The sequence below is a fragment of the Triturus cristatus genome, chromosome 5_2 (genome assembly GCF_964204655.1).
Source record: "Triturus cristatus chromosome 5_2, aTriCri1.1, whole genome shotgun sequence".
Lineage (NCBI taxonomy): Eukaryota > Metazoa > Chordata > Amphibia > Caudata > Salamandridae > Triturus > Triturus cristatus.
Genome location: NC_140588.1, coordinates 801,197,114 through 801,217,280, shown reverse-complemented (window position 1 = coordinate 801,217,280; position 20,167 = coordinate 801,197,114). Strand labels below are relative to the sequence as shown.

Below are 20,167 nucleotides of genomic sequence, written 5' to 3'. Positions count from 1 at the left end.
CCCTGAAAAACAACCTACCTTTGGTGTCCTAGCTGAGTGGCTGCTCGCAAGCTGCTATCACCAGACATGTTTCTGGACCCCTGGGTCGAGAGCCTGCTGCTCTCGGGGGTCTGGAACAATGCACATCCTGCGACGAGGTGCCAAGCCTCCTTCCCCAGCATGGGCAGGGCCTACGAAGGGGAAGCTTCAAAGGCTTGCCGCCTTTGTAAGCTACCCCAGCCATTTGCTGCTTCCAGCGACTGGCCCCCACCGGTTCTGACCCCCACTTTGGGAGAGGGAATTGGTGGGAAACCAACTGAGAAAGGGAGGTGTGCCCACCTTTGCCAACCCCACTCCTCAGGTGGGGGAAGCGAGGTGAAGTGCAACTCTCATCCCCGCCATCTTGCAGATGGGGGAACCCAGCCAACCAGAGAGAGGCATATGTCCCCCTCCCACTGGAGGGTGGTATAATAGGGGGCGTACCCACCCCAAGGAAGGGGCCCATTGGTCCAGACCTTTACTTACCTGTAAAGCCCCTAAATCTAGTATTTAGGGGCAACTCTGAGGCTTGCCTCCTCTGACAAGAACCGACTAGAAGAGAAGAAGGACCGAAGAAGCCATGCTGAACTAAGAAGAGGACGCCCACTGACTTGGCCCAACCCTACTGGCCTGTCCCCACCTCAAACCTGCTTCAGCGAAATCCAGTGTGTCCTGCAGCCAGCAGCCTCAAGAACCCAAAGGACCTGCCTTGCCTTCCAAAACCAAGACTTTGTCTCACGTGAGCACTGGATTTGCTCACCCACAGACTCTGGCTTCAGTCAAATCCACGAGTCTGCACCACTCTGCACCCAACCGAGTTCAAGTGGCCCAATACAACGAGGAAGTCTCCACGGCGATCCTAAACTGAGATGTGGTGATCTCTGACCAGCTTCGAATCTCCAATCGAAGCCTGCAGTCCCTTTCTGGAGGACCCACCCCCCAGCGACCGCGACAGGAGCTGGTAAGAGAAACCGGACACCTAAAGACACCACTGCACCCAACGTCCAACGGCCTTGGATGGCCCAACCAACGGTGTCCTAGCATCCCCAGGCATCCCAACTTACCTCTTCAACTGGTGGTCACCCCCAGAAGATCTTCGTAGCGAGTATCAATTCTTTGTTGCAACCGGAGAGACCCCAATAAATCAACAGGGCAACCAACGTCCAAACAGCACCCTGTACCCAGCCACCCCTGCGGGTGTACTTTGGGTGCTAACTCAGATCCCTCTTTGCCCTAAGCCTAACACCAGGAGCTTTGCTTCCACAACCTTGTTGCCTGCACGTGAGCAGCCACCAACCGGAGGCCCCTATCCCTCATTGGATAACACTGGCAGCCCTAGTGCCACTGAGGGTGTTTCAAGAGTGCATCCTTGACCCTGGGGAAACCCTGGTTTTAACCCCAGAATACAAACTCCCACAAATAAGTACTTACCTGCAAACCGTTCACTTAATTTCCTTCCATAGGATTGCGTTGACTTCTTTCCTTAAAAATTGTTTTGTGTGTAGTTGGTGTGTATGAAACATTGAAAAACTGCATGCGTACTAAAAGTGAATTACTTACCTTTTGTCTAGGAAATGTCAGTGTGATATCTAGCAAAAGTAATCTAAAAAGTAACGTACACAGTAATCTGCAAAGTAACTAAAAAGTAATTTCGAATTGTTCACTTAACTGTAATTCAACCAACTGCATTTGAACCTGCATTCAACTGTAAAACACTGCATAAGATTTTGCAAAGCATTATTTCACTTACCTGCACCAGGCTTGGCTCTAGTAATGAACTAACTAAATAATATTTTTATACAATCAAATTGGTCTGAGTTCAGTCTTTGAGTGTGTGACTTCATTTCTTGCCTGAGTGTGCACAACAAATTGTTAACACGACCCTCTGATAAAGCCTTACTGCTTGCCCACACTACCACAAATAGAGAGTAAGGTACTATCTACTTTTACCTCTGCCTACCTTTGGGTTTCCACTGGACTCTGTGCACACTATACCTCTTTTTTGGTATAGTATATACAGAGCCAGCTTCCTGCAGAAAATACTAAAAATAATCCTGTAGCTAACCATGAAGAGCACGAATTCCTCCTGATATGATTGTTCTAGTTCCGGCTAGGAATTATTTTTGTTAGAAACTTCTCTGTTTGCTTAAGTACTTTTAATGTTTGTTGCAGGAAAGTTAACCCAAATTCTAATCCAATATTGCGATGATCAACTATGCTAGTTTGCAAGGATTGTTCAATGCTATGGTAAAAGGGCACAACTAACCAATTGCAGCAGCGCATGTACAGGCATCTGCTCTATTCGTATAAGAAATTGGTCATGTTTTAAACAGCATAATCTGGGATTAGTTGTGTGCAGAACTACAATCATGCAGTGCAGTTTCTTTAGAAACTTGTATTTTTAAAAACAATGGAATCCATTTTGCTTAGATATGTGGATGCTATAATGTAAAATTAGTTAGACAAGAAAACAGAATAAGGGCCTGATTTAGAGTTCGGCGAACGGGATGGATAACACTATGGCACAAATTTAGGAGGTGAGAATTGTCCCAAGAGCAGGAACTTAGAATAATTTAAAAAAAAGAATGTGTCAATGCAATCTGAAGAATTGTTGTACTGCTTACAGAAACACTACCTTTCATTTATTTAATTCTGGATGGAATTTGTTACTGTTGTATCGATTATTGTTAAGAGCAGGGAAATCATTGCCTCAGTACCTGATAATCTGTTACACCGTCCCACGTTTCAACAGACAGTTGTCGGCCACCAAACCATCTTCCGTTGAGCGCTGCAATGCACATATCAGCTTCTTCAGTCTCCTTGAAGGCGACAGAGGCCACGCCATCTGGATGTCTCTGAAAAAAACACAAGTAAAGATGTGTCCAAAATGTCTCTAAGAAAAGGTCCAGCAAAATCTTCAAGTTATACTATTCGGGGAGAGCATCAAACTGTATTGCGTTCATGCTACACATAGACTCGTCAGAAAACGACAAACTGGTAACTTCATGTGCACAGGAAGGTACAGGACAAGCGAAAGTTTTCTTAACACATTACACTATGCTGAACCTGTGTCTATATACTAAAAGGAAACGTTAGCTAGTGATTAACAGGCACATTGCAATTAATTATGTGGGCAAAGGATCATAAACCTGTGCACACATCTTTAAAATTCTTCAGCCAATGCACATAGGCACGGATTGCCCTTGCTGGGAATAAGGTCTGTGCCAGAATTACATGAAATTGAGGGGGGGGGGGCGGGTTAATTTGTAAAACAATACGTCCTAGGGTCCTACGTTTTGCTCAGAAGCCCACGGTGCCAGGGCTACTGTATGGCAGCGTGCCGAATAATACGACTGCATAGTTTGATTCTACCTCCTGCCTCTTTAATCCACGACCCTAAACTCTATGCCTCTTTATCTCACTCTTGCAGGTTCTTATTCATCCCTTCTTTCTCCATTTGTCAGTTTTATCATCTTTCTCTTCCTCCTTCTGTCCTTTACTCTCGCATGCTCACGATCGAAGTCTGCCGATGAAAGATTAGAGCCGGTCATAAAAAATGAGAGCAGGAGAGCCCCACCTGCATCAAGTTGAGCACTGGAGCCATTTGTTTCGACTAAGGTCGATGCCATTATTCCATGATCCTAAAGAGGGCCAATGGTTCATGCCAAGATTGATGCGAATACTACATGATCCTGAAGGGGATTATTTGCTCACAATTAGATTGGTACCAATATTGCATGATCTTTGCCCACAATATGGTATGCGCCATTACTGCATGATTCTGATGGGGATCATTTGGTTACAATATGGTATGTGACAATATTATTTGAATCAGACAGGGACCACTTGGTTACACTATGGTCTTTGCCAATATTGTATGATCCTGAAGGGATCATTTGTTCACACTATGCTCTGTGCTAATATTATTTGTTGCCTCATAATAACACTGAGAAGCTACAGTGTATCTCATGAGTAGCAGGTAAGGCAGCACAAAGACGCAGACCCCAAACAAGAGCACTTCTACACACCTGACCAAGAAAACGAAAAAGGTCTATTTGCAGGCAGCGATACAATATGTTAGCACTAACACTTTCATATGTTTTATCAACTGCATTATTCCACGTTTTGGTACAGCCAGTAGGTGGTTGGGTATGGGACGCCCAAACATTCTCTTACTAATGTTCATCTGGTTACAATGGTCTCTTCATAGTAGGGCCACAAGGATGCACAGGAAGCCAACAACATGTTCATGATCTAAAGATGAAGGCCTTAGTGCTAAAAGTTTGAAAAGAGCCTTTTACAGCATGTTAAAAACAACAATACAATACATTTTCCCATTCGCGTGACAAAGCGTATATGCAGAAGTCTATCACTATAAATTTCAAAGCAACTGTTGGAAACTGGAAAGCTTTCATGAGGGATTGTGCATATTTGGCTACTGAAGATGTGAGCATGTATCAAGCTAATTTGGTTTCTGGACTGTTTTTATTTGTTTTAGCTCAGTATCACTGAAGCCTCTGGGTGCTTCATACAATCAGAGCTTTCAACAAATTGAATAAACTCAAATCAACTATGGAAAGCATGTTTATTGAGCCACGAATTTACAAGCCTTCTTTTCACGGGGGACTGCCTATAAACAGCTGTGCAGCGGTTGAATTGTCGAGGTTCTTGTATATTTTCCTATTTTGGGTAAGCTTGAGGGTTCTCTAGTTCAGAGCGAACCCAAATACTCTTACCACTGTACATAGCATCTCAAGTTTTAAAGACCACATACTTTCGAGGTCTCGCCTGCCAAATAGCGCAAGCTGTCTGTTGGTGAAAAGATCTATTCGCTTACAGTGGACTTACAGGATGCCGATTGCTTGCCACTGTTTAGCTTTCTAGTCCCTACTGTTCGTTTTTGATTCCTCACCTTGTGTGGGCTTTACTTACTCTTCTTTTTGTTTGTCCCTCCACAGGAGCATGTACACATTACTTGTGTTGTTCCACTGCTCACTTTTGAAGCGCTACTTTTTTTGTTTTTGGTTAAGTACATGTGTTTACCAGCTGCCTCCTCGTGTACTGCTCTTCCCTCCCTTTCTTCCGTGCTCTGTCCTGCTCTCGCTTGCCGGTATTCTTCATCCCTATCACCCTATGTGCTTTGGTCGCTTTAGTGTGCTTCTCCACTCGCGCTGCTTTCGCACCAGTATGCTTCCTCCTAAAAGCTCCAAGTTCCATTATTTAGCCTGTGTGCGTTTCTTCCCCCTACCAGGTTCCATGTTCCACCCTCACTCGTTTTGCTTCCCCCGCCCTCCATACTGCTTCCCCCAGCAAAGCCCTTTGTGTTGCTTCCACCTCAACTTCTGTGTTGCTTCTGCCTCATGTTTTTTCACCCCCATATTGCTCACCCCACCCGCATCTAAAAAACATGTTTTTGTGCTACTCCGATCAATATACAAAAAGGAAAAAAAGGCTCCTACGCCATTTTGCAGCTGCACACCTTTATAACGAGGCAGCAGACACGTCATAGCATTTTGTATTGTTTGTTTATCGTACGCTATGCTGTACAGAGTCACTAAAAACCATCGGCAAAACCAATAGGTCCCAAAGGTGCGATCTATTGGCTTCGCAAATGCTAGGTATTACATGTATTATTGGTCCCAAACGAACTTCAGTCTTGATTACAGACGTGAGACACACCAGAAATTAGACCTTCACAACAGACTCCCAGAATCTTACCCTTACAATGCAGGAGTGAGCACTCCAGCAGTGTGATGTACATAAAATGTAAAGTTTAAGGTTCTTGAAGACACTGGTGACCTCCTGGTCAGTGATGGGGATCGTCATGTAGTACTGTTTGAAGCAATATGTTAAAAACATTTGTTTGAAAAAAGTAGTATTTCCTAGACTTAATAAATCAAACTATGGTTAACATACATTTGAAAAATGTCGCTTTTCTTCCAGCACATGGGTGAGAGTCACGCTGGCTTTGTTTTCGCATTGGGAGAAACTGGAGCCCAGCTAATGGCTGGCAAGATGATGGAGTGGAAAAGGACCACCCCCTGTTCCTGCTCCTAGGCTTTGCCATGATTCCTCAACCAGGGGAATGTGGCTATGCCTACCGGGTCACGAAAATAGCTCTTGTTTTTAAAAACATTTTTTTTGTGGAAGTCAACAATGGGCAGATCTGTAACAATTCTCCAGTATATCGGCCAGCGTCCTACAATGCCTCAAGAACCAGTGCTGTCTTCAGAATGTGCTTTTTAACCATCGACTCAGCATGTGAAAAACTGGAGTACTTTGCTATTCAACATGGGGGGCCTGGGCAGGGCACATATGAATCTGTGACAACTGGAACTGCAAAACAGTTGACCTTATACACTGTGGATCTGTTTTAGATCCCAATGCTCTGCACAAAATCTCAAGTACAGCTTTGTGGAGGAAGTGGGTTTAAGCAAGCATCTGCATGAGATCAAACCTTCAATAACTTTCCGCCCCACCCCTCTACCTATTGTAATATTTGTGCTGATAAAGCAGGTTTCAGCAACTCAAGTTGCTTGCTACCTTCCAGGATAGGACCTGTATGCATAAATGCCCCATCTGCTCTCTGAGCTCTGGGTCTAACCGTACAGGATGGCTTTTTATTTTTATTTTCAGATCAAGCAAAAAGCAGATTGACTTCCTGAAATCTCAGATAGATACTGCCTACATAGTACATTACAATCTTCGTATTTGTGTAGAGCATGTACGTAAATTTCTTTCTTGAGGGTCACTAACTTCATTGAAATTCATATGGGGACATAAAACCATCTTTTGGATAATTCTAGGGCAATGGTCTTCAAACATTTTATGCTGTGCCCCCACCCACCCCGAGTAAAGAAATAAAATTCATCAGTGCCCCCCGAGAGTTTTCACAATTACTCCATTAAGATGGCAATGTTTAAATATGTTCACTTATTTAAACACAAGACATATTTAAACATTGCAGTTAAATTCTGTTACCATTTTAAAAATGAAACCAAATACATGATTTTCAAACATACTATTCTGGTGAGGCAGGACTTCCTAACGTGTAAAACGTATAAAACCACTGTGTGATAATTAGAAATAGTGTTGGGGTTTTGAAGAATATTTGGAGACCCTTCCCTTTTGATCCATACTCTCCGCTAGGATATAAATGATAAAAGAGGCTAGTGATGGCCCATTACAAAGTGTCTTACTGCGCTCATTTTTTCCCCTCCCACTTAAAACAAAGCACTGCTATCAGCATGATAGGGCTTTGGGGGGGTGGCCGACCAACGGGAGGCCTGCCTCCACGGGGAGTTTTGGGCCAGGGATGCAGCCTAGTCCAATTGGGATTGTTGGGCTACACTTGGGCTGGGGGGTTATTTAGCCGGCCATTTTGTGTCATCAGCCACCATTTCGCTGGGTTGACACGACAGCCGGTTGGGGGCTTTAGGCAGGAAAAGAAATTTTGTGAGATTTTGTAGAAGTTGTGGAGTTTCGGGTCGAGCATTTTTGCAGGTCGGCGGAGCACATCGCTGGATCCGTAGCGAATTGCTCGAGCACACTGTGGCTTGTTTGAGGCAGTTTGCAGCGTTTGGGATGGCAGAGGACCCGTTGGTGACTGAGGCTTTACGCCTCCTGGCGGAAGCGGGCTTTACGGACATGCTGCGGGCCGCGATTGAGGAGAGGCCGCGAAGGTGGGCAGCAAGTGGGGTCGCGGCGGCGGTGCTAGTGTGCTCGCCGCCACGGGCCCAAAGACGTCGAGACAATGGGGCTGGGGGGGCGCAGCCGCACTGCTAAGCTGGCCGAGCGGGATAAGGCAGTACAAGTTCAGGCGGGGGGCTCCATTAGGTAGGAGGTCCGCGGGGAAGAAGCACGTCAGTGGGGGCCGCCCCCATCAATCTGGACAGCAGCCGGTCTTCCCCCTTGTTGGTCGAGAGCGGCGGGAGGGGGAAGTAGCAGGGGGGTTTTAAACTCCTGGGGGAGGGTCTCGGTGCAGGTGGGAGGGCGGAGCTGCAGACCCAATAGTTCATGGGGGTTCTGGGGGGTAGCCTGGTGGGGTGCAGGGTGGCAGAGGGGAAGGAGGGCAAGCGGGGGCCCCGCGACTGGTCAGGTAGCGGGTAGGGGACGTGGGAGGGCCCGGGCGGGTTCCGAAGGGTGGCGGAAAAGGGGGGACCGATGCTGTCCTTGGAGCTGGGGGGGATATCTGGAGAGGGCCCCGGAAGGGCTCAGACAATGGTGGTCAGACAGGGGGCGGGGGGCCCCGGAGGCAGGGAGGAGCGCAGGTGGAGGGAGGTGTGCCACATGTCAGCTGGGCTTGGGAAAGCCGCACGGGCAAGAGGGTGGTGGATTCGTTGGAGTGGAGTGACTGGGAGGAGGATGAGGGCGTGGGGGCCTGGGGGAGGGGGGTAGGAAAGTTTCTGTCGGGGGGGCTGGACTGGGGGTCGGCAGGCACTTTGGCGGGGGGGGGCATTCGTCCGGTGCATCAGGCGTGGGGCACGTAGCGGGTAAACGTGAGCAGAGGTACTCAGGGGTGTTAGGGTCAGTGGTATGGACTAACCCCAGCATGTCAGACTCCACTTTTCTTTGGCAGGGGCGGCTGGCGAGGTACTCGGGTGAGCTGCATGCGGCTCCGCCCTACCGAGAGGATGGGCCAGCTATGCCTCATGCTGGCAGCCGGGCTTCAACGAGGGACGTGCAGGAGGTGGTGCGCAGAAGGGGGGACAAACAGTCTCCGGTGCCACAACCCAGGTGGGTCGATGCGGCCTCAAGGGCGCAGGCACAGGATTCTTGGAGTTCAACACGGGACCCACAGGGCAAGCGCGCAGGGCAGCATCAAGGGAGAGTTGAATTAGGGGAACTACTACGCACTTGCAGGGAGCGAGCAGGTTTGAGCAGGCTGGAGTCCACGGAGGACGGCCCATTGCAAATCGGCACAGGCAGGGAACGAGCAAGTGTGTGCAGGCTGGAGTCCGTGGAGTTCGGCCTATTGCAATTGGATTATGATGAAGAGAGCGTTGAAGAAGAGGAAATAGAAGAAGAAGAGGGAGGGCAGGCTGAAGGGAGGGGGGATGTCAATAATGACGTGTTCAGTCTTTTACAGAAAGGTCCGGACAGACGGCACAAAGTGGATAGCGTGGCAGCCCCCTCCCTTCACAACTGGTTAGGCGGTGGGATCCGGTCAGGACGCCGACCTTGACGCCAGGTAAGGCACAAGAGCACACGTGGGGGGATGGGGGCTGGCGGGGCACAGCTAAAAGGAGGGTAGAAGGGAGAACGGCAGGTGAGGAACCGCAAGGCAAGGAGTCGGTGGGTATGGATGCGCGGGGGGGAGGGAAGTACGGTAGGTGCGCTTGAGGAAGGGTGCGTATGTAAAAGACACATGTGTGGGGACAGAGTCGCCTGCGCAAGGGTGGGGGAAAGCGAAAGGACTGCAGCACCCAGCATCCCAGAGGGGCAGGCGACGGGAAACCAGGGAGTAATAGCTGCAGGAGGAAAAGAGGCCGAGGGGGTGTCCAAGGAGGAGGGTAAGGAGAGTCACGATTTACCAGTGAAGAAGTTGCCGTACATGGGGATTACTAAGCCCTTGGGGGACCAACTTACGCTGGCCACCAAAGAGAAGATCTGGAAGGGTGAATACGTAGACATGCTGAAGCTGCTGCATAGGGAGCTTACAGCGAAAGAAGGGTCCAAAGAAGAAGAGTTGGAGCTTGCTAAGAGGCTGCGGGTGCCCATGACCATCGAGAATTGGTTAGCGGCATTTCTGATTTTCGCCAGCATGTACTGTGAAAAGTACCCAGACAGGTCCCTGGCATTGTTTAAATATATGGGCGTGATTAGACGGGCACAGGTCACGTACAGAGGGTACGCGCGGTTGCATTACAATGAGGAGTTTAGGGCACGGTTGGCCTGGGATCCGGAGGCTAAGTGGGGAAAGATAGATTTGGACCTCTACGAACAGACCATGGGGGGGGGGGGGATCAAAGTTCGGAAAGAAAATATACACAGCTAGTGGTCTCCCGCTTGCCCCGTGCCCCTTTCAGAACTGCCCCACCCGCGGAGGGGTGGGGTATACAGGGAACACTACCAGGGGCACAATGGGAGCGTGCTGGGACTTCAACAAGGGCATATGCGCCAGACAATACTGCAAGTTTCGGCACGAATGCTCGAAGTGTCAAGGAAAACACCCTGTGGTGCAATGCTAGGGGACAGGAGTTAGTGGGCAAGGTCAGCAGTCGAACCAGGCATCACAGCATGCAGCAGGGGTAGGGGTGGAAGAGGGGGACAAGAGACTATGGGCAAAGGCTCATACTCCCATTAACCAGAACGGTCTGGAGGAATTTCTGGCGTCATATCCATGGACCGAAGACGCAGAGCTTTTACAGCGGGGTTTTCAGGAGGGTTTCAGGCTGGGCTATGAGGGTCCGAGGGCCGCTAGATTGGCTGAGAATTTGAAATCTGTAAAGACACACGGTCATGTAGTGCGGGCAAAGTTGTTAAAAGAAGTGCAGGAAGGGCATATGGCAGGTCCGTTCAGGGGTAGCCCCATTCGGTACCGGATTATTTCCCCAATTGGCGTGGTACCAAAGAAGGAACCAGGGCAATACAGGTTGATACAATACCTGTCATGGCCAGAAGGGGTGTTAATGATTTCATAGCGGCCGAGCTGTCTTGCGTGTCTTACTCATCGATGGATGTCGCACTACATCTGGTTGCCACAGTACGGGCGGCCGCCCTCATGGCGAAGTGTGACATAAAATTGGCAGTTAGATTGCTCCCAGTACACCAGGAGGATTATCAGTTGTTGGGCATCCAGTTCGAGGGGTCCATTTTCGTGGACAAGGCACTGCCAATGGGCTGTTCCATATCTTGTGCATTATTTGAGCGATTTAGTACATTCCTGCAGTGGGTTTTCTCATGGCACACTGGTAAAGAGACGGTGACACACTACCTGGATGACATTTTCCTGGTGAGACTGCCCGGTTCTGCGGACTGTCAGCAGCAGCTGACAAGTTTTAAAGAGCTCCTGGGCTACCTGGGTGTGCCCCTGGCGCCAGAGAAGACACAAGGTCCCAGTACAGTTTTGTCATTTCTTGTTATTGAACTAGATTCGGGGGCAATGGAAGCCAGTTTGCCGATGGACAAAAAATTGCACATGCTGATGTTGATTGACGGTCTGCTGGCCAAAAAGAAGGTGACGGTCAGGGAGGTGCAGGTCTTGCTAGGACACCTAAATTTTGCGTGCAGGGTGGCGTGAGCAGGCTAACTTTTTGCAGAAGGATGGGGATGTCTTCGGCAGGTCTGACCATGCCGTACCATCATATACGCCTGTTGGCTGGAACTAAGGAGGATTGGCGCATGTGGGGCACCTTTCTGGAACATTTCAACGGCATCCCTATGGCAACCACAGAAGAATGGGAATGGGATGTTTCGATCTCCTCAAACGCGGCAGGGGTAGGAGGCTTTGGGCTCTACTGGCAAGGGAGGAGGTGCGCAGAAGAATGGCCACCACACTAGAAGAATGGGGGGGGAGGAGTATTGCCTTTCTGGAGCTCTTTCCACTGGTAATGGCCGTGATAGTACGGGCTCGGGGTTTGGCGCACAAGAAGTGGACAATATGTCGGTAGTCCAGGTGGTGAACAGACAATCAGCCAGGGACGCCCAAGTTCATTCATTCCACATAGGGGCAACCACAGACGCAGCTAAGAGAGCATGGGGGAGGGAAGAAATTATGCAGTTAGGGCGTTGGAAGTCGGATTGCTTCAAAACCTGCATTCGGCTGCGGGGCGTCGGGGAAGGGGACACATGATGTTAATTTCCTTCCTTCATATATGTGTCTTTTCAGGTGCGGTGGCGGGGCCTGCTGCGGCGGAATTATCCATCCTCATTGTAGGACACTCTTTTGTACAATGGGCAGAACGTTATGAGTTTACCAAAGGGACATCTTTGTATTTGGGTTTGGACTCTCAGTTGTTGCAGTGTTATTGGAACGGTAAGGGGGGTATGAGATGGTAAGAGTTGTTTCCAACGTTAAACAGGTCGATCAGAGGTGGGATTTGTCCAGACTTGTTGATTAGTCATTTGGGGAAGAATGACCTGGTTCAGTGTAAAGGTTTGGCCCTGTTAAAGCAGATGAAGAGGGATCTCTTGGGAATTAAGCCGCAGTGGTCAGGTTGTTATGTTATCTGGTCGGAGTTCATACCGAGGAGGCATTGGAGGGGGGCGGAGAGACCAGCAGCGATAGATAAAGCCAGGAAAGATCAACCGGGACATGCAGATTTTTTGTGACAGGGAAGGTGTTGGGAGAGTGGAACATCTAGAGCTGCAGTCTATTTTTTCAGAGAGGATGGGGTGCATTTGTACCGTTATGGACTGGAGTTGTATATAATACAGATTAAGGAGGTTTTGAACAGGGCTTTGGACATGCGCAGGTATCCGAAACAATAGGGTCCCTGGTTGGGGGGGGGGGGGTCAGAAAAGTCTGGGGCCAGAATTTTCTGAGTGGCGTTTTTTCTGGGTAATAGTTGGTAGATCTGTTTACAGTTACAGTTTATTGGTTGGAAAATGTTACTCCGGGAGCATGCAGGAAGGGGAAGTAGCATAGGAAGGCTACATAGATAGTTATTTTAGGAGATGTTAAGAAGTTACAAGTTTAACGGGACAGCAAGGAGGACAGATTTGGGTGTTTATAAAGTGTTGCAAAGGGAAAACTTTAGGGGAGGGGGTGGGGGATAAGGCAGGAGGAAAATATTTAGTGAGGTTTAGTTTTGTACAGCACAGGCCAAGGAAATTGTTCGTAAGGTACACCTGTCTTCAATAAAGCGGCCTTTTTCACACTAACAAGTTGGTCTGTGCTGCACCACCCCCCCTCCCCCCCACCCTTTGTGGCCCAATGCTCCTTCTGGCCAGAGCCTTGCACCCCCACCGTCCTCCACCCCGAGATCACTTGAGGCCCCCAAGTTTGAAGACCCCTGTTCTAGGGTGTGAGATGAGTGTGCCTATTTCTCCTTAAATTGAAAGAGGACAGTATTATAATTCACTAATACTTTTAAGTGATGTCATTGATACTCAAAGGGGCACTTTCTTTCATAGATGCACAAACATATATTTGTGGATGGAGTCGAACGAATGCCCCATAAACTGTGATGCAGAGCGTTCAAGTCCAACGTTACAGGATTTTTGACAGGTGGACATGTTTTTATACCCACTGTGGTCGGTGGAATCTTAAGCATCTTAATCTCTTGTCTCACTGTACATCATAGATTCTGCTATGTGTACTTTCATAGAATCATATGCAAGAATCAAGTTTAACTGACTTTTTTTTAAAACACATTTTATTGCATTTTCGAAACAAAGAACATCTTTCCATGTTATATGCGGATATGTGGCCTAGCACGATAATGCAGGATAACAAAGATAAACATTTGTATATAGTTTGTAGGCAATGCAACATTATCCAAGTGATATTGTGGCCATTTGTGACGTTCAAGTAAATCACAGGAGAATACTAACAAGGAATGTAAAAAAAGGCTGAAACCCGTCTATCCCTCCACCCCCTTCGCCCCAACATGCCATCGACAAACTTTTCCTGTGTGAATCACTGGAGTGGAAAGTCGCACCATGTGAAGTATCTAAAATCCTGAAGTCAGAAGCATCTATCTTGTGTACTGGGTCATCAGATTAAGATAGGTCGGGGGTTGCTGCACCTACTAGTAATTCCTCTTTACTTAGTGCATAGCTTTCAGCTGCACCCCAACGCAGTACTTCTTCACGCCAGCATGAAACATGTGGAGCCAGAGAGGACTTCCATCTCTTTGTATTGGGTCGTTTGGCTAGTAGAAGCATAAGGATGACAAAACGTGCTATTGTCTTAAAATGTTTGGGCCAGGGGTAGAGGCCCAAGAGACAGTGTTCCATTGCATTCCAGTGAGTAAGCCCAATAACCTTTGACAGGACATCTCCCAACTCCCTCAAGTGAGAAGACAGCGTGTGACAAGTCGATAACGTATGCAAAAGATCGGCGGTATCGCCCTTACATCTAGGACAATTGGGTGATGCTGTGGGGAAAATCCTATGGAGTTTCAGAAGCATCAAACAGGCCCTGTGTAAGAAGAAGAATTGTATAAACTTAAAGCGAGAGCGCACTCATAGCAGTGGGCAAGTCCCGGAATGGTATATTTGGGGCACAATGTGGGGGTGAATTTGTATAACAGAGAGCGTTCCTCCAATACGAAACAGCGTTGTCACGCAGTAAGGGGAGATGAGGGGGCTGTGTCACTCCGGGTAGTAATAATCTGTGCAATGTACCCTTTGGCAAATACTTGCTGTGTATCCAATCTCGCTGAGGTGGATGCCCACTAGTTAGTGGGACATCCACTGTAGCTGTCACGCCAAACAATTTGCTCTGAAGTCCGGAGCACGCCTTCCACCCTGCCCTGGTGGCAACTGCATTTTTGATAATTCAACCCAGCGTCTCCCCGTGCCCTTAATCAAATTGATCAACAAGGAGTTCAAGGGCTTAAATATGCTTGCTGGGCCACAAACTGGTAGAGTAACAAAATAATAGAGTAGTTGGGGTAACATTACCATTTCGGACAAGGCAATCCGACCAGCTACCTACAAGGGTAGTGTAATCCAGAAATGTATTTGGGACCTCAGGGAGGAGATAGCCTTCTGTAAATTCCCATGTATTAAATCTGAATCAGATCTGCATATTTGGATACCCAAATATCGGAATATATGACGTGCTACCTGGGTAGTCCACGTAGCCAGAGGCAACGCATCGTGGATCTTAGTATCCCAGAAAGAGAAGGCATAAGACTTGGTATAGCGTAGAGGCCAGGCAATTCTAAGAATAAATTAAGCACTTCAGATATTGGCGATAGGTCCGTCCCCAGGTCCCGAGTGCACAGTATATTATTGCCTGCATCCACGGAGACCACATGGTTCTGTGGGCCCTGCTGGATACCCCAATCCCCAGCCATCTGTCTGAGGTGTTGCGCCATGGGCTCCACAGCTAGGATGAACTGCAAGGGGGACAAGGGGCAGCCCCGTCTGGTCCCACGATATATAAGATACTGTGATGAAATGTTTCTCCCAGTTATGCTCTTGCGACAGGGTTGGAATACAGGAATTTGACCCAGCAGGAGATTTAATTAAGCCAGCGTAGCGAACATATATTCCCAATCCAGGGTGTTAAATGCTTGTTGGAGATCTAGCGAAAGACAACCCACCGATGGATAATGCTCTCTGGCTATCTCCATTACTTGATAAAGACATCGGATATTCAAGGAAGTACTCAGTCGTGACACAAATCCACATTGGTCAATGTGGATCAATTCAGGAAGTAGAGGGAGCAGGCGCCCCGCTAGCACCTTAGCCACTATTTTGTACTTAGTAGTAAGGAGAAACAGAGGTCCATAAGAAAATAAGTCTTCCAGACTACGACCGGGCTTAAGGAGGGACGTGACCAAGGCCTGGCGAATAGACGGTGGTAGGGGACCCACCTCCACGGAGGCATAATAAAGACATTCCAGCTGAGGAACCGAACGGTGGCAAACGTAGCACAAAATTCAAGGGGTAAACCATCAACCCCATGTGTCTTATTACGTGTCGATTGCTCTACAGCGTGGTGTAACTCGCCCTGCGTCAGGGGGGACACCTAGCTTGTCCCTATGGGGAACCAAGGCCTGCGGCAGTAGTAAATCATGAAATAAAGTATCCATACCACCCGGGGACAGAGGGGGGGCGAGCATTATATCACCTAGTATAGTACCCTTGGAAGGCTCTATTAATATCCAGCTGATTTGTACAATGAACATCATATGACGTGACCATGGAAAGGACAGGCGTTGACGAGGAGACCGGCGAATTATACGGGCCAGTAATGCACCCGCCTTATCACCCTCCATATGTTGTCTCTGGGTGTAGGCATTATAATCGAAAACTCCCAGTCATTCCAGGAGTTCTGCACGTGTGACCCTAGTAATCTTTAAAGCATCTGGGTGTGTGCCATCGTGAACTTCCTCTCTTTCAAGCTGCCAATGTCGGGTGTCAATGTTGTGCAGGTTGCGCAGAACAGACTGGTGTGTGCCAGCAACAGTGGCAATAGATACCCCCTTAACACCACCCTAAATGCCTCCCATTCTATTAATGGAGAGGCAGCAGTACAAATATTATCCTCAAAGAAAGTATCTATGAAGGTGGCCAGGGTCTCTTTAAAAACTACGTCTTTCAGGAGGGCTGGCTGTAGGCGCCATGAGGGAATAGGGGTGGGAACCTGGCTTCTAAGAGATTATGGTCCGACAATGTTTTACCAAGATATACAAGATAGTCGGTTTATTATCTCTGCCCCGACATTATCGATGATGCCTTGTGGCCCCCTTCCAAATATCTCTCTACCCATGCCAAGTTATGGGAATCATATCTGTATATGGCTTACATCTTGACTGGCATATATGCCCTCTATTTGCTTTCCCATTCCATTAGATGCCCTTAATAACCATTGGCCCTCCTAACATGGAGAGTTCTTATTTATATACCTTTCAGAGCTCTTATCTCTGCTCATTTTAAAAGCAGTGGGAAACTTGACAGCGCCTCACCATATCCGCTTGCCGCCTTTCACTCTTTACATTCTATCTTATTGTGTGTGTGCACCAATTAAAACTGAATTCAACATAGTGGTCGCACCGGTCACTCCCACCTGTAATTGAGCATTCCACTACTTTCTCCGTAAGTTTAATGCCTCCAACTTCTGAGGTTCTTCACTTCGCTTCTCGAGTATTTACTTCATAGAGCATATTTTTCGGATCATTTTATGAACAGGGTGACCAATTGGCAGCTCCACACTATATCCGCTTGCCGCCTTACAATTTTACTTTCTACTATATTGTTTATGTACCCTCAATATCGAATTCAATATGGCAGCCGCACCTGGCCACCCCTGCGTTTAATTAGGCATTTTGCTCCTTGCACCGGAAGTAGAGTGCATATAACTTCTGAGGTCCTACACCTCGCTTCTTTGAAATTCTGCAAGAACACTGCCGGACATTCCACGGACCAAATCGGGATTTCTTCTTGAGGTAGCAGCAGGTATATTTCTTTCCAACCTGGCTATGTGTCTGTCCATTACCTTTATATCGGCATGCTTTTACATTTCCTCTTGCCAATCTTCCAGATATGTAATGTAATGTAATGTATTCTTATATAGCGCGGCTGCCACCAAAAGGGTATCCTGGCACTGAGGTTACCAAGAAGCACTGCAAGTAACTGGGCTAGAGCATATAACTGACATTAAGCCCTGGGAAAAAGTTTTGTTTTCAGTTCTTTCCGAAACCCAGACAGTGTATCCCTTTGTCTAAGCTCCAATGGCAGAGTGTTCCAAAGTCGGGAGGCTGCAAGGCTAAATGATCTGCCCCGCAGTTGAACTTTTTTGACACGTGGGACACAAAGCAGACAGGCTGAAGAGGAACGTAAATTTCTTACAGGGGAGTACCATAAAGATTTCCTCTATAGCGACTTAGGCTCCATTTTATGTGCTGCCCTATAGACAATACAGAGAGCTTTAAATTGGACTCGCTGTGCAATGGCCAGCCAATGAAGGTCATTCAAGGCCATCGAGGACGATGCTCTACATTGTCAGTTTAATGCAAGTTTAGCTGCAATAGTCTGTATCCTTTGCAGCTTTTTTATCAGAGATGCTGTGCTCCTAGAAGGAGGGCATTTCAGTAATCTAATCTGCTCAGAATTGTACTATGTACCACTTGCAGTCTAGCTGCGGCCGGTAAAAGAGGGAGTATTTTTCTAAGTGCACGAAGCAGAGAAAAACAGGTACTCACAGTTTTATCTACTTACGAGTCCAATTGTAGATTACTGTCAAGCAATACACCTAAATTGCGAGCTGTAGTAACGGGTACTGGAGGGTTATTCACAGAACTTGGCCAGAAGTTTGCTGGCAAGGGACAAGGAATTTGTTTTGCAGAACAGCAAAGTATTTCAGTCTTGTCCCCATTAAATTGCAATGAGTTCTCCCTAAGCCAACCTGCTGTTTCTCGCATGCAGCAATGGAATTTCTCCAAAGAAACTGCATCTTTATCCTCCAAAGAAAAGACAAGTTGGGTATCGTCCGCATAGTTTGTAACCTCGATGCCGTAAGATTTTATAAGCGAGATAAGTGGGCATAGGTATAAATTAAAAAGAATTGGGCTGATCCCTGAGCCCTGCGGGACCCCATGTTTTACTAGCCTACTCTGAGAAAGGAAGGGCCTTAAGGTCACTCCCTGCTGTCTATCTTTAAGATATGACCGGAGCCAGTCCAAGGCCCTACCTACAATGCCACACTCCTCAAGTCTCTCAATCAGAATCTTGTGGTTGACCGTATCAAAAGCGGATGACATATCCAACAGCACTAAAATGGCAGTTTGGCCACTGTCGGCACGCATTCACAAGTCGTTTAGAACAGTCACTAGGGCAGTTTCAGTACCATGTCCCGGGCGAAGTCCAAATTGGACCTCGTCCAGAAGATTATTTTCTTCCACATGTTTAGTAAGCAGTTTACTTACTACTTTCTCCACGATCTTAATCGGATAGGGAACAAAGAAATCGGTCTATAATTAGACTGGCATTGAGGGACCAGCGTGGCCTTTTTCAATAAAGGGGAAACAACTGCCTTCTTCCAGGACTCAGGTACCGTACCACTAGTTAAAGAAAGTGAGCAAATTTGATAAAGATATGGAAAAAGCTTCCTTACTGAGCACCTTCTACATCTTATGAGGGAGTGGGTCCAAAGGGGAGCCTGAAGAAATACTGGCTGCAATGATGTTAAATTCCACTTGCGATGGGACCTGGAAGGACTCCAGAGACTTCATGTGTTCCCTGAGAAGTGTTACCTCAGGTGTTCTAACTCTTGATGATAACCTCAGATTGCCTTCAGTGTCCGACTTACCATCACTTGGGGCTTTTAATCCATTTAATATTTTGTTAATTCTTTCCTCAAAAAAAGATCGCCAGATCATCACAGAGTTATTGTGATGCTGGAATCTCACTCTTTACACTCTCTGGATTGGACATATCTCTAACTAGGCTAAATAAGGTTTTAAGCTGGTTAGATGATTGCAAAATAGTTTCTTCCAAATACTTGGCTTTAGCCTTACCCATCATTACTTTATAGCTAAGCAATATAGTTTGCAAGGCTACGTTATCAGTCATCTGGTACTTCCTCCTCCATCTCCTCTCCGCTTGTTTACATTTGTCTTCAACACCCTAAGCTCCTCATTATACCAAGTGGCAGACGGTTTTTTAACACCCTTAGTTTTCCTCATCGGGGCAAGCCTATCCAGTGAGTTGGTAATCTGATTGCATAAATGCAAATAATTTTCCTCCACTGAGCTGTTAGTATCAAAGCCACTAATATCCACAAGCTGTGGGAGTTCTTTTAGTTTAAGAATTTTAGACCATTACCTACCCATACGAGTGTTAACTGGGCGGGAGGCTAATTTAGTAAAAGTGGTTAGCCATAGGGAGAAAAAAAACAGAAAGTAGTCTGTCCAGAAAAGTGGGAGTATCTCTTTCACTATTGCGTCCTTTTCCTTAGCAAATATAAGATCCAGCATGTGACCACCCTGATGAGTGGGCCTCATCACCATCTGCTGTAAATCAACATTCTCACATGCTTGGCACAACTCTTTAAAAGCCGCATCGAGGATACCATTCTCCCAGAGATTACAATCTCCCAGGATCATTAATTTAGCGTGGGAGTGTGAAAGATTATATATCACATCAATCATCTCTTGGTAGCGGGAGCCGCGCCTCCCGGAGGTCTATAGCAAAGTATGCCAGAACATAGCACTATTCTTAAGTGAGAACCCTAATACCTCAAACCCTGGGACTTCCTCCACACACAGAGGGGCGAAATTCCAGTTCTCGTTAAATATGATCCCAACACCCCCACCTCTCCCGCCGACCTGAGGTTTATGAAGTATTTTAAAACCAGGTGGGCAGGCCGGGCCTAATTCCACTTCCCCCATCTGCACGTGTCCAAGTTTCTGTAAGAAACAGAACATACAAGTTGTAAACTTCCAGAAGTAAATGAATCTCGGAGTGATGTTTGATAAGAGACCTCACATTAACCAACCCACAATTAAGGCAATTTAACATACCCTCTTTG

At 47.3% G+C, this 20,167-nt stretch overlaps 1 protein-coding gene across 2 annotated transcripts in view; it reads right to left on the bottom strand.

Annotated features, from left to right (window-relative positions):
• Positions 1–20,167, bottom strand: part of HTATSF1 (HIV-1 Tat specific factor 1) — a 235,764-nt gene that overhangs the window by 7,989 nt on the left and 207,608 nt on the right. For both annotated transcript variants that reach the window (XM_085607950.1, XM_085607951.1), the window contains one exon: positions 2,736–2,873. In XM_085607950.1, the coding sequence (XP_085464076.1) occupies positions 2,736–2,873 (138 nt within the window). The remainder of the gene's footprint in view (positions 1–2,735; positions 2,874–20,167) is intronic.